Genomic DNA, 16,677 nt, shown 5'->3' on the forward strand with positions numbered 1-16,677 from the left:
CCTCGGGGTCTTTGTCCACTCCGGCACTGGCCAGGCTTGGCTGGTGCAGAGTGTGTTGGGTCTGCGGTCCCGGGCTGGTGCCAGGGATAGCAAATAGGTTTCTTGAGTAGAGCCTCTACTCGTGGGAGTCCCAGGGGCTTAGAGCTAAAAGGTAGCCAGGTCCTCCGGGGTTGGTGAGGTTGCTGGCCACGAGAGATGCCGCGCTGGTGCAGGTTCGAGAGTCGACAGGCTGGTAGGGCTGGGGCCAAAGCAGTTGGTGTCGTCTTCTCTTTTTAGCAGCTGCAGGGCAGGTCCTTGTTCTTCTTGCTCTTCTTGTAGTTTTCTATCTGGAATCTAAGGAGGGAAGGTTCAGGGTGCCCCTAAATACTAGATTTAGGGGCGTTACAGGTAGGTGAAGGCCAGGGACCAATGGGTCCTTGTCCTGGGGTGGGTACACCCCCTATCCTGCCTCTCTCCTGTGGGAGGGGGGCAGTAGCCTAATCCTGATAGGGTAGGGCCTCCCATCTTCAAGATGGCGAGAGCCCGGAGATGTGCTTCACCTCGTCTCCCCCACCTGAGGGGTGGGGTGGGCAGGCTGGCACATCCCCAGTCCTTGTATGGGGTTTCCGGCCCAGCTTCCCGCCAGAGTGGGGGGGTTGCAGTGGCCTGGGGAAACTCCAAATGGCGGCCTGCCTTTGAAGCTTCCCTTTGCTCATCCTGGGGGAGGAGATTTTTCACTTCACCCAGGATGTGCATTGTTGCAGGCCCGGGAGAGCAGGGGCTCTCCCACCCAGGGGTCCAGCAACGTGTCTGCTGTGTGGCAGCCTGGGCAGCCTCAGAGCAGACGTGGATTGTAAGTTAGCTGTAAGGGGGCATCTCTAAGATGCCCTCTGGGGTGCTTAGTACATTAAATCCTACACTGGCATCAGTGTGGGTTCAATGTGCTGAGAAGTTTGATACCAAACTTCCCAGGCTTCAGTGGTGCCAATATGGTGCTGTGGAGCTCGTGTTTGACAAGCTCTCAGCACCATGTACTCTTAAATGACAGCACTGCACTTGCAGTGCCCAGGAATGGACCCAGGTACTGTAGGGGCACAGGGCTCCTGCGCCCACACCATAGGCGTAATGCACCCAGCTAGAGGGGTGGCTGACATATGCCTTGGCAGTGTAGGTGATGGGCATGGTACACAGTGATGTGTGCCATGTCGACTCTTTGTTTTGTCCTGCACCCAGACACTCAGCCTGCAAGGGCAGTGTGTGTGTAAGGGTACAGGGCCTCTGAGGGTGGCACAATGAGTGCTGCAGCCCTTAGAGGCCTTCCCTGGCCACAAGGCCCTGGGTACCTAGGGTACCATTTACTAGGGGCTGACATGTGGCTAGGGTTTTCCAATTTGGAGTTTGTGTGGTTTAAGGAAGGAACATAGGCCCTGGGCACCTGATTGGCAGGAACCCAGGGTACACTCAATCGAAGTTCATTCAGCAATTTAGCAAAAAGTGGGGGCATACCATGCAAGAAAGATGGCACTTTCTCACACCCCCCACATGGCATTTGAACTTGGTTCTCACCCAGCTGATGAAGCATCCCTTTGAACCGGTTCATCGAGCATATTTGAAATTCCTCTCGGAAATTGGCGCTCCTTCTTGCTCTCACTTCGGCCAGACGTATTGGAGAATTACAAGCTCTCACAATCCAGGAGCCTTTCCTCCAATTCAAAAGAAATAGTGATTCTAAGGACTAATCCAAAGTTCATACCAAAGGTGCCTTCGGACTTTCATTTAAATGAGCCGGTGATTCTCAAGGCTTTCTTTCCTTAGCCTTCTACGTCGGCAGAAAGGGCACTTCATTAGCTGGACATGCAACGGTGCTTGAAATTTTATCTGGACTGTACTAAAGAATTTTGGAAATCTTTCAATTGTTCATTGTATTCAGTGCTCCCCGCAAAGGCTTACCCCTGTCCAAGCAGGGTATTGCTCGATGGATCGCCAGTGCTATACAGTTCTGTCATTGTGCAGCGGACAAGCCTCTAGAGGGCAGAATTAGAGCACACTCGACAAGGTCGATGGCTTCCTCTACGGCTCTCTTTGCGGGAGTCCAGATTAAAGACATCTGCAGGGCTGCAACTTGGAGCAGCACGCACACCTTTGCAAGACATTACTGCCTGGAGACCTTGGCACAAGAAGACACGGCTGTAGGCCAGGCAGTCCTGAGGAACCTCTTCCATTGAGTGGTGAGCTTTCCTTTCTTCCCTTGTTATTGTTATTTGCACATTTTGCTATGTGTTCTTTGTGATTGCACTGTTGTTTGATGTTTTATTTAAATAAAAAAAAATAGAGGAAGAGATGTCACTAAGGGAGCAAAATATGCTTCGGACTGCTAGCTACTCTGATACAAGCTATGGGAATCTATGAAAGTTCCAATACTGGAGTAAGAAAACAAGTTCTTACCTGTAACTTTGGTTCTCCAGTATTGGTAACTTTCATAGATTCCCATGTGCCCACCCTCCTCCCCTGGGAAAGCTCAGCCCTCAGCAGGTTTTGGTTATACTGTTACACAACGGCTACGGAAATCTGAGGTTCTCTCAGGAGGGTTCTGTGGGGTGAGGCTAATCTGATTTGGCTGTTGCTTTACTTTGGTCTCTTTTGCAAAAAGAGGTGGATATGCTACAAAAAGGAATGAGACCTAGGCCTTTTTTCTTTCTCTTTTGTACCTACTGCTATGTTTTTTTGTTTACCGAGACTCCCATTCCGATGACTGGTAATGATACGAGCTATGGAAATCTATGAAAGTTACCAATACTGGAGAACCAAAGTTATAGGCAAGTAACTTGTTTTCTTCACCAGTGTCCAGTACATCTTAAAATGGCTTTCCTGGTCACTTGTACTGGCAATGATATGACTGGCCAGCATAGGGGCATATTGCTCATGGAGGTATGCTCTCACTTGTAATTTTCAGCGCCCTGCCTTAGTGCTGTCAGACCTGCTTTAGGGGTGACTTACAAATATTACATGCAGTGTTAGTGGACGTGGCACACAGGGATGTGTGACGTTGTGTTTTCACTTTTGTCAGCACCATGACATGCAGCCTGCACTTGCAGCCTGGCATGTGCTTTTTGAGGAGTCCCTTAGGGTGGCACAATTCATTCTGTTGTCCTTAGGGACCCTATTTTGTCCCTCGGGCATCAGGGGTTACTGTTTACTAGGGACTTGCCAAGGGTGCTAAATTGTTTGCCAATTGGGGGGAAACTGAACATATTTGGGAAAGAACACTGGTACTGGGTACCTGGTTAGCAGCAACCCAGTACACTTCAGTCAGTTTCATCAAAAACAGGCATAAAGTGGGGTGTAACTGCAACAAAAACCCAGCACACTACAACTTGTGCTACGAAATGAAAAATTTCCTAGCTAACGTAACGGAAAGTTTCAATTCTATTAAGGACTCGGAGGCGAGGATTATGCTCTATCTTTCTTTAATTTCAATAGCAGCACTTCAAAGTTAAACAAAACCACTGTTCCCATGAACCATAGGGAACATAGTACAAAACAATAGAGAGTGTCCGTGGGCAGATAGTCCATCATCCATGCACCAATCACAGGGCTCCTGGGGGTATGTAGTCCTCGGTCTTTATCTATTCCTCCTCTTTCGATGCTGTAGGCCAGCCAGTCCCAGATCCTCATGAATCTTGTTTGCCAGAATCGCCTGTAGATGCAAAGGACAGCGTAAGCGAGAACCTTGGCTAAGGCTTAGCCCTGCAAGGAAAGAATGTCGGCACATTTAACTGGTACAAGCAAAATACAAATCCAGAAGAAGACCTGTTACTTACCCCAGTACGAGGGTGGGAAAGGTATCCCCAGAACCGATACCCTGGGTGGGATAATCCTCGCCTCCGAGTCCTTAATAGAATTGAAACTTTCCGTTACGTTAGCTAGGAAATTTTTCATTCTAGGTCAGGACCGGAGGCGAGGATTATGCTCGTTTAAAGCTTGCTCACCACCAAATGTGCCATATCCAGCACTGGTTTGAAATAAAAGCGTTTAAAGGTGGAGTCCGAAGACCAATCTGCCGCATTGAGAATGTCTTCTAGACGAGCTCCCAGGGTAAACGCTTTAGAAGCCATGGCCCCTCTTGTAGAGTGGGCCCCAAAAAGACGGAGGTCAATGCCTGCTTCCTGCATTACCCAACGAACCCAACGGGCTATCGTGGGGGAGGAGACCGCCCTGTGCGGTTTCCTCAGCGCGATAAGCAACTGACGCTCTCCGGGAGGACGGAACTCGTCCGACATTTCTTCGTAAGCCTTGAGGCAGGACACTACGCAAAGTTTCGGAGAGTCCGGAAAAGCCGGGTAGGAAATGGAGGTGGTACCGCATTTCGTTCGCCTTCGGATAGTGAAAGTAACCCCAAAGGGGGTAAAAATCCTTCCTGAGACATCCAATGCCCGCACATCCGACACTCGTCGACAAGATACGAGGCAAAGAAGCATAGCCAATTTGGCCGAAAGCTCCTTCCGAGATAAGTAACGGTTCGGTTGCCAAGACAAGAAAAGATTTAGGACCTGGTTCACGTCCCACAGCTGGGAATAACGAGGCTCCGGTGGCACTGAAAGACGGATGCCTCGGAGAAGGCGACAAACCCAAGGGTGCTCTCCCACCGGGGAGCCGTCCACTAAGGAGTGTTCGGCCGAAATGGCCGAGCGAAAAGTATTGATGGTTCTATAAGCCAACCCGTCTTCAGCTAAAGCGGCTAAGAAATTTACGATTGAGGTCACATCAGCCGCCACGGGATCGAGATTCCGTCGCACACACCAACGCACCCAACGTCTCCAAGTGGATCGGTATCGTTTGACCGTACCATCGGCCCAAGCCCTTGACATGAGCTTCTCAGCTGTTCCCGAAAGGCCCGGGATCGCCCATCGTCCCCGGTAATCCGCCAGGCCATCAGGGCAAGGGAGCCCTTCGCTATGAGCAGGTGAGAAGAGTCGGGAAGCAGGGTAGTAGGATTGGAAAATCTCAGGAAAGTTCCAGAAGAACTGGAAACCAAACCTGAGATCTCCAAATCAGAGATATCAGCACAATGTCCACCCCCTGGCGACGCACCTGCGCGGAAACTCTCGTTAGCATGGCAAACGGGGGGAAGGCATAACCCGTCTCCTGACTCCAATCCTGGAGAAAAGCATCCGTGCTTGTCGCCAGAGGGTCCGGACGCCAACTGAAGAAGCGGGGCAGTTGATGATCCAACCGGGATGCAAATAGATCCACCGAAAACGGGCCCCAGAAGCTCTGGAGGTCCGCAAACACCCCCGGATGAAGTTTCCACAGACTCGCGTCCTGAACATGCCGAGAGTGGAAATCTGCCACTTGGTTGCTGTGGCCCGGAAGGTATTCCGCCGTGACGGAAACATGATGGTCGAGGCAATACTGCCAAAAATTCGCCGCCAGGTCGGAAAGCGCTCGAGAGCGGGTACCCCCCAGGTGGTTGATGTAACGCACCGCGGATACGTTGTCCATCCTGAGAAGGACGCAAGAACGGACCAAGTCCTTGGTCCAGCATTTGATCGCAAAGGACCCTGCCAACAGCTCTAGGCAATTGATGTGAAGCCGCTGCTCTTGCGGTGACCACACACCTCCGGTAGCATACTCTCCACATCGTGCGCCCCATCCGGACCTGCTGGCGTCGGATTCGATGACGATATCGGGCGCGGAACCAAAGATCGCCCGCCCATTCCAGGCTTCCATATTGGCAAGCCACCACTGCAATTCCTCCCTGGCTTCGGCCGAAAGGAGGACTTTCCGGGAGTACGAGAGGCCCCTGCGAAGGTGCCGTGCCTTCAGGCGTTGTAAAGCCCTGTAGTGCAATGGGCCCGGAAAAATCGCTTGGATGGAGGCTGAGAGAAGACCGACTATGCGGGCCAGTTGGCGGGGAGAGAGGCGCGACTGAGCGAGGGACCTTCTGATCTCGTGACAAATCTTGGTCATTTTGCGAGAGGGCAGGCTGAGGGTGGCTGCCACCGAGTCGATTACGAATCCTAGGAACGTCACTTGTTGGGCCGGAAGCAGGACGGATTTCGCTTTGTTGATAATGAAGCCTAAACTCTGAAGGAGATTCACCGCCGATAGGTGTTCCGATAAAACCCGAGGACATTGAGCCATAATCAAAATGTCGTCCAGGTAGACGATCATGCGCAAGCCGGATGCCCTCAAACGTTCGATCGCGGGCCGAAGAACCTTGGTGAAGCACCAAGGGGCGGAGGACACCGTGTCCCGCCACTGGAATTGCAAAAACCTCCTGTGAGGGGGAAAAATCGGAATCGCCAGGTAAGCGTCCTTGAGGTCCAGACGCGCCATCCAATCGCCGGGCCTGAGGAGATCGCGCAAAAGATGAATGCCCTCCATCTTGAAGTGGCGGTAAACCAGCCACTCCTTGAACTCCCGCAGATTGATAACTGGGCGCTGAGTCCCGTCTGCTTTGTCGACCAAGAAAATATTGCTGAGGAAACCTCTGGAGTGAGGCTGCGCCTCGACGATAGCGTGTTTGTCCAATAAGGCGGAGACCTCTAGGTCGACCAACGCCATGTCGGCGGCCGAAAAAGAAAGAGGGCGAGGGGGAGCCGACTGGAAAGGTTCCCCATGGAATTCTATGTGGAACCCTCGGACCGTTTGCAGGACCCACGCGTCCCCCGTGACAGAAGTCCAGGCCTGGAAAAAATGCGCCAGACGGCCCCCCACTCTTAGAAGGGAAGAAGGGAGAACACTCACCGGACGAGTTGGAGGCTCCACCGTCTCGACCGCCTCTGCCTTTTCCTCTGCGACCTCTTGTCGGGTAGAAGTTTCCGAATCTGGCTTGATCCTGGTAGTTGCCATTACCGGAGCCTTGCCCTCTGCCCTGATTAGGACGGCCGGACGAGCGGCCCCTGCCTCGTCCGGCCCCCCGCAAAACACTGGAACGGAAAACTTTCCTAATGGTAGAATGGGCTCTATCCAGTGAGGTGAAGGTATTGACAAATTTACCCAATTCCTTAATAAAGGGTTCTCCGAAAAGGCCTCCCTGGGCCACGGAGCCCGCCTCAGAGTCAGCGAGGTCGCCAAGCTTGGGGTCCACCTTGATGAGTAAGCTACGGCGTCTCTCCGTAGAGAGCGCGCAGTTAGCGTTCCCTAGGAACACCACAACGCGCTGAGCCCAAGCAGAGAGGGTGTCAGGAGAAATGAGAGAGCCTGATACTTTGGCGTCTTCGGCCATATCAAGAATTTTGGTGGCAGGCCCAAGAACATCAAGGAGTTTATCCTGGCAAGCTCGCCAGGACCTGTCAATACCCCGCTTAGGGTCCTTGACAAATTTTTGCAAGAAAGTCGCCATGCGTGGGTCAATCTCAGGTGTAGCAGCAACCTTGCCCTCCAGAGAAGGGCGGGGGCATTCCGCCCTAAGACAGCTCCTGGCTGTGGCCTCTAACGGCCGACGGATTCTGCTGGCGACATACTGGGCGACTTTTTCTGAAGGCGCCCAGTCCGAGGAGCGGGGATGCAAAATATCATCAGGGTCTAGCATGTCGGCGCAAAGATTTTGCGCCTCGGTAGTCGGTTCTGGACGGGACGGCCGCCAGGGACGGGATGGGCCAGCCTCGTCGTCAGCAGTGTCTGCGACCTCCCCCGAAGGTGCGGGAGTTGCCGGTGTGGGGTTACTCGCTAGGAACGCCTGCTTAAGGCGAGCGAAAGCATCCACTCCAGTCTCTTTAGGCCGTTTGGCAGGAGGAGGCTGGGTATCCCCAAGAGTACCACCGGAAACGGAGGAAGGCGGAGGAATATTCTGCGCCCTAGCTAACGCCTCCTCTATTCTACGGGAAAGGCGATCCTCCAAGGGCCCCATGGCCTGCTCAACCGCCCTGTGGATAGAATCATCCACCGCGTCATAATAGTCCTCCTCCCATTGTAGGTCAGATAAGGGATCCTCCTCCCACTGACCGTCCTGCTGATAAGGCTCTTCGTCGTAAGACTCCATGCCTGAAGAGCGTCAAGCAGGTAAGTGGGGCAAAAGAGGTTAACCTCTATAGTGTAGGGGGCCGGGTGTCAGCCTAAATAAGGTGCGGGCAGTGCTCACGTTTTAGAAGGGAACAAGCCCTGGGATCCACAGCCCTGGTGCGATGGGAAACTTGGGGCACCCTGCCAACAATATGGGACCCAATACTGGCTCTGCAGAGCGTTATTTAAGGAGGTACAGACCCCCCCCCCCCCCAAGGCGATTGTAATCGCCAAGAGACTTGCTGCCTAAAGGCAGGTAAATACTTACTGCCTAATGGCAGATACAGACTCGTCAAGCGAGCGTTCAAACAGGCTCTGGGGGGGGGGGGGCGTTTACATAAACACTGCCTCAGGGCAGGAAACAGACCACACGGGTGTAGAAGGCAGGGCAGGCTCTTCGGTGAAAAACGTCTCTGGCATTGAAAAGCGCGCGAGGAATGCGCAGAATGCCAGACGTTTCGCCGATGAGGCGCGCGCCAGGCGCCCTCTAGCGGTAGGAGGAGCACCGCGAGCCTGAGCACCAAAACAACCGGCCGTTAGGGAGGAAGAACGCTCCCACGGCCGTGCGAGCGAGGGAAACCGACTAGCGGCTCCCTCGCACAGCAGCTGAAGGGAATGAAAATACAATCTGCACAATAAAAACGAAGTTGTGAGGAAAAAAGAGCGCGCTACAAATGAACGCGTTAACCAAGCCAGCTGATCTAATTACAGCTGATCTAATTACATTAGCAGACAGCGCGCGTGAAACGCGAGTGAAATAAACTGTCATCACAAGAAAACATGACATTTCCCACACCCAATCCAAGGAAAGGGAAACACTTATCTCAGGCTGCCAGCATTAAAGAAAGAGGAGGAATAGATCAGGACAGAGGACTACATACCCCCAGGAGCCCTGTGATTGGTGCATGGATGATGGACTATCTGCCCACGGACACTCTCTATTGTTTTGTACTATGTTCCCTATGGTTCATGGGAACAGTGGTTTTGTTTAACTTTGAAGTGCTGCTATTTAAATTAAAGAAAGATGGAGCATAATCCTCGCCTCCGGTCCTGACATAGAATCTAAACTATGGTGATCGCTAGGGGCGGTGTGAGCTGCGCCCTTCACCTCATTGGTTAACGTTGGGGTTGTTTTAAATGAGGTGGGTGTGTTATTCAACAAATTTTGCTGCTGAGGCCCTTGGCCATTTAAGCACTGGTTACTTTAATTTGAAGTTTCTGGAGATTTACAACCTGACAACGGGGAATGATTCAAGCATGTCAATATATGAAAGATACCAATGCTGGAGAACTTTAGATTCAGCTAAGTAACTCATTGTTCGAGGCATATGAGCTGCAGATCACACACTGAGGATAAGATCGCCATCTGGTGTTGGGCTCGGATGATTGCAGGTTGTTGTTGTCTTCGGAAGAAGCCTTTGGTCACGAGGTTGGTGACTCCTCCCCTGGACAACAGTGCGCATGGGCATCCACTCCATCGGCAGATTGTTTTTTTCCGCCATTGGGTTCGGATGAACTTTTTTCCGCTCCAGCAGAAAACTTCTAGCAATCATTTTAAATACTTAATCTTCATTCCATCGACGTCGAACTCAACTCGGACCGGTTCCGCAAGCGGCTGATGGACAGGACACCCTTCAAAAAATGCCCCCAGTGTGGAGCGAAGTTCCCCCACAGTGACCACCACGAGGTTTGTAACCTCTGCCTGTCGCCGGAACACAACGAGTCCACCTGTCCAGCTTGTTCCGCTTTCCGTTCGAAGAAGACCCTCCGGGACCGAAGAGCTCGACGCCATATTATGGCCAAACCAGCTCCAGAACCGGAGGACATCTTTGCTCAAGATGTTCCCGAAGACGACACCGAAGATCTCGAGATCGTGTCCGAAGCCGACGATTCCGATGACCTCATCACTCCAGGGCAGCGTGTGAGTACCACCCCCCCCTGCCCCTGCCCCATCCAAAAAAGCATTGGTCAAGACTCCGCCAGCTGGGCCCAGTCGCGACCGGAAATCCTCTTCAGAAGCCCCGCCCTCGGGCCCGGCTCCGAAGACATCTAAGCCTGTGGGTGGCTCGGGCTCGAGCAAACCTCACCTGATTGTGCCTTTAACACCCTCGGCACCCAAAAACCCACTGTTGGCACCGAAACAGGCTCCAAGACCGAAATCTCCTTCGGCACAGAAACGTTCCTCGGCACCGAAGTCTCCACCGGCACCGAGACGTTCTTCAACATCGATGCCTGAAAGTCCATCGGCACCGAAAACTCAGTCGGCACCGAAAACTCAGTCGGCACCGAAAACTCAGTCGGCACCGAAAACTCAGTCGGCACCGAAAACTCAGTCGGCACCGAAAACTCAGTCGGCACCGAAAACTCAGTCGGCACCGAAAACTCAGTCGGCACCGAAAACTCAGTCGGCACCGAAAACTCAGTCGGCACCGAAAACTCAGTCGGCACCGAAAACTCAGTCGGCACCGAAAACTCAGTCGGCACCGAAAACTCAGTCGGCACCGAAAACTCAGTCGGCACCGAAAACTCAGTCGGCACCGAAAACTCAGTCGGCACCGAAAACTCAGTCGGCACCGAAAACTCAGTCGGCTCCGAAAACTCAGTCGGCTCCGAAAACTCAGTCGGCTCCGAAAAAAGCTCATAAAGACCCGAAGCGGACATCGCAGACACCACCTTCGGAGCCAGATGAACTTTTTCGACCAGATCCTACTCAAAAGCGGATCTACATCAATCCTAACACGGGACATGTGACTGCCATCCCATATAAAAAGCGGAAGCTGGACACTACACCTCCCCCAGCTCCCATACGGAAAAAGGACTGTGCTACTTCACCACTTCGTCCTTCCTCTCCTGTTTTACCTCCTAACCCGTCCCCTCCTCCTCCTCCTGATTCTCCTTTACCTTTACCATCTCCCTATCATTCACCTCCTCCACAGGATGATAATGATGACTTAGGGGGAGGGGCGGACCCTGATTTATTTAATGATCCTGTTGATCCAAACGACCCTTTTACGTTCCCAGACCCAGCACCCATGGATGACTGGTCTTATCCTATACCTGACATGCCTGACCCCACTACCTACCCCTCCAAGCCCTCCCCTCCTGATGACCACCTAGGGTTCGGCCAACTTATAAATAGGGCAGCAACATTCCACGGCGTCACAATGCACACAGACGCCCTTGAAGAGGACTTTCTCCTTGATACCTTTGAGCAGTCACAAAAGACTGTGCACATACTGCCCATGATCAAAGGGGTTATAAAGCATGCTACTGAAGTCTTTAAGGACCCTGTTCGAGCTAGGGTTCTCAACCCACGCATCGAAAAAAAGTACCGACCAGCCCCGCAAGACCCTGCATACATTAAGGCCCAGCTCCCTTTAGACTCCTTAGTCGTATCAAATGCCAGGAAGCGCGCTAACTCACAGACAACTGGAGAAACGCCTCCCCCAGACAAAGAGTCTAAGCTTTTAGAAGCCTCAGGCAAACGGGTCGCCGCGCAGGCGGCTAACCATTGGCGTATTGCGAATACCCAGGCCCTGTTAGCCAGGTATGATAGAGCGCATTATGACCAACTCGAGGACCTTATGCAACATCTGCCTGAACCCTTTAAGTCCCAGGCCTCTGACCTCATCCAAGAAGGCAAATTAATATCTAATGCCTCCATTAAATGCGCCTTAGATGCAGCAGACACTGCTTCTAGAGCGGTCAATACTAGCGTCTTACTCAGACGACATGCCTGGCTCCGTATTTCCGGTTTTAAACCGGAGGTTCAAACCGCAATTCTAGCTCAACCTTTCAACCAAGAGCAGCTATTTGGCCCTGCAGTGGATACTGCATTAGAAAAAATGAAAAAGGATAATGAAACTGCCAAGTCTATGGGAGCACTGCAGTCTCCTCAAAACCGGGGTTCCTTTCGTCGCTCCTTTTATAGAGGAGGCTCCAAAAACACATCAACTGAGACCACGTCCACCTTTAAAAATTCTGGACAAACATCCCCTAACAGAGGTTATTTCCGGGGAGGTTATAGGGGAAACAATAACAAAGGTCGAGGACGGGGCAACAATAACAACACCCGCACCTCACCAGCCACCAAACAGTGACTTACCACCACTCCCCCCAGACCATTCCACTCCGGTCGGGGGGCGACTCCAACAATTCCTACCTGTCTGGACTTCCATCACCACAGACAAGTGGGTAAGACAAATTATCCAGTCTGGCTACTGCCTCGAACTCATACAATCCCCCCCAAACATACCGCCCAAACAACGTCCAATGTCCTCGCATCATCTCTCTCTCCTCAAACAAGAAGTTCAATCCCTGTTACAAAAACATGCGATAGAACCAGTCCCCCTTCAACATCAGGGAAAAGGGGTATATTCTCTATACTTCCTCATTCCCAAAAAGGACAAAACACTAAGGCCCATACTGGATCTCAGACTACTAAACCAGTATATACATTCGGATCATTTTCACATGACCACTCTCCAACAAGTCCTCCCACTTTTACAACAGGGAGACTTCCTCGCCACATTGGACCTCAAGGACGCATACTTTCACATCCCTATGCATCCCGCTCACAGAAAATATCTACGATTTGTGGTAGATGGGCAACACTATCAATTTACAGTTCTCCCATTCGGAGTAACAACAGCACCCAGAGTGTTCACCAAGTGCCTAGCAGTCGTGGCAGCGCATCTCAGAAGACAACAGATACATGTCTTCCCCTATCTGGACGATTGGCTCATAAAAGCCAATACATACCAAAAATGCGTTCTCCACACTCATCGCACGATTCAAACTCTCCACGATTTGGGATTCACTATCAACTACCCCAAATCCCACCTACAACCTTCCCACTTACATCAGTATCTAGGAGCAACCATAGATACATCCAAAGCCATTGCCTATCCCAGTACTGCCAGGATAGCCAGTATACAAAATCTCATCTCTCACTTTCAAACTCATCCATCTCTCCCAGCAAGAGTGTTCATGCAGCTCCTAGGCATGATGGCGTCATGCATCTCCATAGTCCCACACGCACGACTTCAAATGCGTCCCTTACAGGAATGCTTAGCACAACAGTGGAACCAAGCTCACGGACAACTTACCGATCTGGTGTTGGTGGACAGTCGCTCACTTCGCTCACTGAAATGGTGGAACACCATCAACCTGTCCAAAGGGAGACCGTTCTTAGAGCCTCTTCCACAAGTTGTGCTAACTACAGACGCATCTCTCACGGGGTGGGGAGCCCACCTCCTTCACCATACCACTCAGGGCAGATGGACCAGTCAACAAAAACTGCTCCACATCAACCACCTGGAACTCTTAGCAGTGTTCCTAGCACTAAAATCCTTTCAAATTCACCTAAAGAACAAAACTGTCCTCATACGCACAGACAACATGACGACAATGTATTATATACAGAAACAGGGAGGGACACACTCTCTCCAACTGTCCCAACTGGCACAGCAAATCTGGAGATGGGCAATTCCCCAAAACATCTACCTGTTAGCAGAACATCTCCCAGGGATCCACAATCAAGTGGCCGACCTCCTAAGTCGCCACACACAACAGATCCACGAATGGGAACTACACCCCAAGGTTCTACTCCCCTTCTTCCAAAAGTGGGGACAACCAGACATAGACCTGTTCGCCACTCCCGAAAACACAAAATGCCCAACCTTCGCCGCCAGGTTTCCACACCCACAGTCGAAAGGCAATGCCCTATGGATGAACTGGTCAGGCAGATTTGCGTACGCCTTTCCGCCTCTCCCACTAGTTCCATTTGTGGTACGCAAATTGAAACAACAGTCACTAACACTAATACTAGTGGCTCCCACTTGGGCACGTCAACCGTGGTTCACCACACTTCTGGAACTATCTTTAGTTCCACATCAAAAGCTACGCCTCTCCCCGGATCTGTTAACCCAGAACCATGGAGAAATCAGACACCCAGATCCTCAAACACTGAACCTAGCGATCTGGCTCCTGAGGTCCTAGAGTTCGGTTACCTCAATCTCCCTCCAGACTGTATGAATATCATAAAAGAAGCCAGACGCCCTACTACTAGAGCGTGTTATGCCGCTAAATGGAAACGATTTGCCATCTACTGCGCTAATAATGACATACATCCATTGGATGCTTCCATCCAAAACATCATTTGCTATCTACTACACTTGCAAAGATGCAATCTAGCGTATTCCTCTATACGTTTACACCTAGCAGCCTTGGCAGCCTACTTGCAAAATAGGCAACACCTGTCCCTTTTTAAGGTACCAGCCATCAAAGCGTTTATGGAAGGTCTCAAAAGAATTCTTCCCCCAAGATTGCCACCTGCACCAGTGTGGAATCTCAATGTGGTTCTAACAAGACTCATGGGTCCCCCATTTGAACCTATGCACAAATGTGAATTGCAATTCCTAACATGGAAGGTAGCTTTCCTTATCGCAATCACTTCCCTGCGCAGAGTAAGTGAAATACAAGCCCTTACACTTGAGGAACCTTTCTTACAACTACACCGTAACAAAGTGGTTCTTAGGACAAACCCTAAATTTCTTCCAAAAGTGATTTCCCCTTTCCACCTTAACCAATCAGTAGAACTACCGGTCTTTTTCCCAAATCCAGACTCGGTAGCTGAAAGGGCCCTACATACCTTAGATGTCAAAAGAGCCTTGCTTTATTACATCGACAGGACAAAACCTTTTCGAAAGACGAAACAACTCTTTGTTGCTTTCGCGCCACCACACAAAGGCAACCCGATCTCCAAATCAGGAATAGCCCGGTGGATAGTTAAATGCATCCAAATATGCTACCTCAAGGCTAAACGTACACTTACAGTTCCCCCTAGGGCGCACTCCACGCGTAAAATAGGGGCTTCTATGGCCTTCTTAGGCAATATTACCTTAGAAGACATTTGCAAGGCAGCCACATGGTCTACCACGCATACCTTCACTAAACACTATTGTGTTGACGTGCAGGCCAAACAACAGGCCTCTGTGGGCCAGGCTGTCCTAAAAACTTTATTTCAAGCTGCTGCAACGGATACAGGCGACCACCGCTAAGGGGAGCACTGCTGTATAATCTATCCTCAGTGTGTGATCTGCAGCTCATATGCCTCGAACGGAATATGCTACTTACCAGTATGCATCTGTTCTTGGCATGTAGAGCTGCAGAGTCACACACGCCCGCCCGCCTCCCCGGGACCTGTATCTGTTCCAGCATCCGTCTTACTTAGACATTACACATGGACATCCTTTCTTTCTTTTCTATATACTCCATCTTTTCCCATCATGGCGAAAAACAATCTGCCGATGGAGTGGATGCCCATGCGCACTGTTGTCCAGGGGAGGAGTCACCAACCTCGTGACCAAAGGCTTCTTCCGAAGACAACAACAACCTGCAATCATCCGAGCCCAACACCAGATGGCGATCTTATCCTCAGTGTGTGACTCTGCAGCTCTACATGCCAAGAACAGATGCATACTGGTAAGTAGCATATTCCTTTTAAAGCTTAACTTATTTGCTTGAGATATGTAGGTTTCCCTGCAGTCATAATCTGCTGGTTTTATATTTTTATCATGAAAGAGATGAAGATCTGGGCTATGCTTAGCTATTTTCATCCAAAAAGCTTAAGCTTAGATGTTCACAGTGCACTTTGGTATGATATATCTACATGTTGTCTCATAACAAGGTAGGGGGTACCTTAAAATGTTTTTTTTGGGGGGGGGGGGGGGGGTGACATTTCCTACATGGTAATGAGACTAGGCATTGAATGTTTGCAAACCCATAATAAGTTGTTGCTTTTGTATTTTTTTCTGTTTACATTTGAAGACCTGGCTATCTATCCTAATGCTGTTCCTGCACTGCCTGAGCAAAACTGTTTCTGTTGCAACCCATGTGGTATCTGCTCTGGGTATTCTGGTGCAGCTTTAGAAACGTTCACTAGAGAAGACAATTGACTGTTTAGCTGTTTTCACATGAAATATTTTTTCTTTACCTATTGTAAACACCGAAGATTTACATGCTGTTTGCATGTATGAAAAATCCGCTTGAGGTTTTAAATAACCGGTATGATGCATTTTGGTTTCCCCATAAAGGTGGGTGGAGAGAGCGTGAAAAGGCCCGTGAAGACAGTTGGGGTCCTCCCCGTGGATCTATGCCTGCAGAAGAGAAAGCTCCAGAGGCACGAAAAGAAAGGACTGATGAGCGCGAGGAAAGGGATGGTGAGGACACTGAACAAAATAAGCGCCCTACACCTAGGTTAGTTTTAACACAATTTTATTCTTTGATATGCTGTCATTGCGCTGGGTAGAGCTGGAAATTGATGTTGCCAGTTAAGTGGCGGTGACCTCATTTATAATTAAGGACTTTGCCGTTAAAAATCCAAACACTTGCAATTCCATTATGCCGTATCCTGGCAGTTGCATGCGAGTTCTGTTTTTTTACTGGGGGTGAGAGTGGGAACTTGGAACGTTGTGGATATTTTACACTTTACTATTTTCTCTAGAATTTTGGTCAGGGAAATCTCCAACATCTAAATTTGACGTTCTTCGCCCCCTAGAAATCCTTTTCACACTGCCTCTAGCTTGCCATTTTTAAATTTCGCCTGCACAGTGCTTGCGTTGGGCTTGTGAAATCTATTTTATTTAGTGTATCTTATAAGGGGCTTACATACCGTCTCCTTACTTTTAA

The 16,677-nt window shown here is 50.5% G+C and overlaps 1 protein-coding gene across 2 annotated transcripts in view; it reads left to right on the plus strand.

The window, feature by feature from the left end:
- Positions 1-16,677, plus strand: part of EIF3A (eukaryotic translation initiation factor 3 subunit A) — a 735,236-nt gene that overhangs the window by 654,612 nt on the left and 63,947 nt on the right. For both annotated transcript variants that reach the window (XM_085602967.1, XM_085602977.1), the window contains one exon: positions 16,083-16,245. In XM_085602967.1, coding sequence (XP_085459093.1) covers positions 16,083-16,245 — 163 coding nt within the window. The remainder of the gene's footprint in view (positions 1-16,082; positions 16,246-16,677) is intronic.

This window comes from Triturus cristatus, chromosome 1_2, assembly GCF_964204655.1.
Source record: "Triturus cristatus chromosome 1_2, aTriCri1.1, whole genome shotgun sequence".
NCBI lineage: Eukaryota > Metazoa > Chordata > Amphibia > Caudata > Salamandridae > Triturus > Triturus cristatus.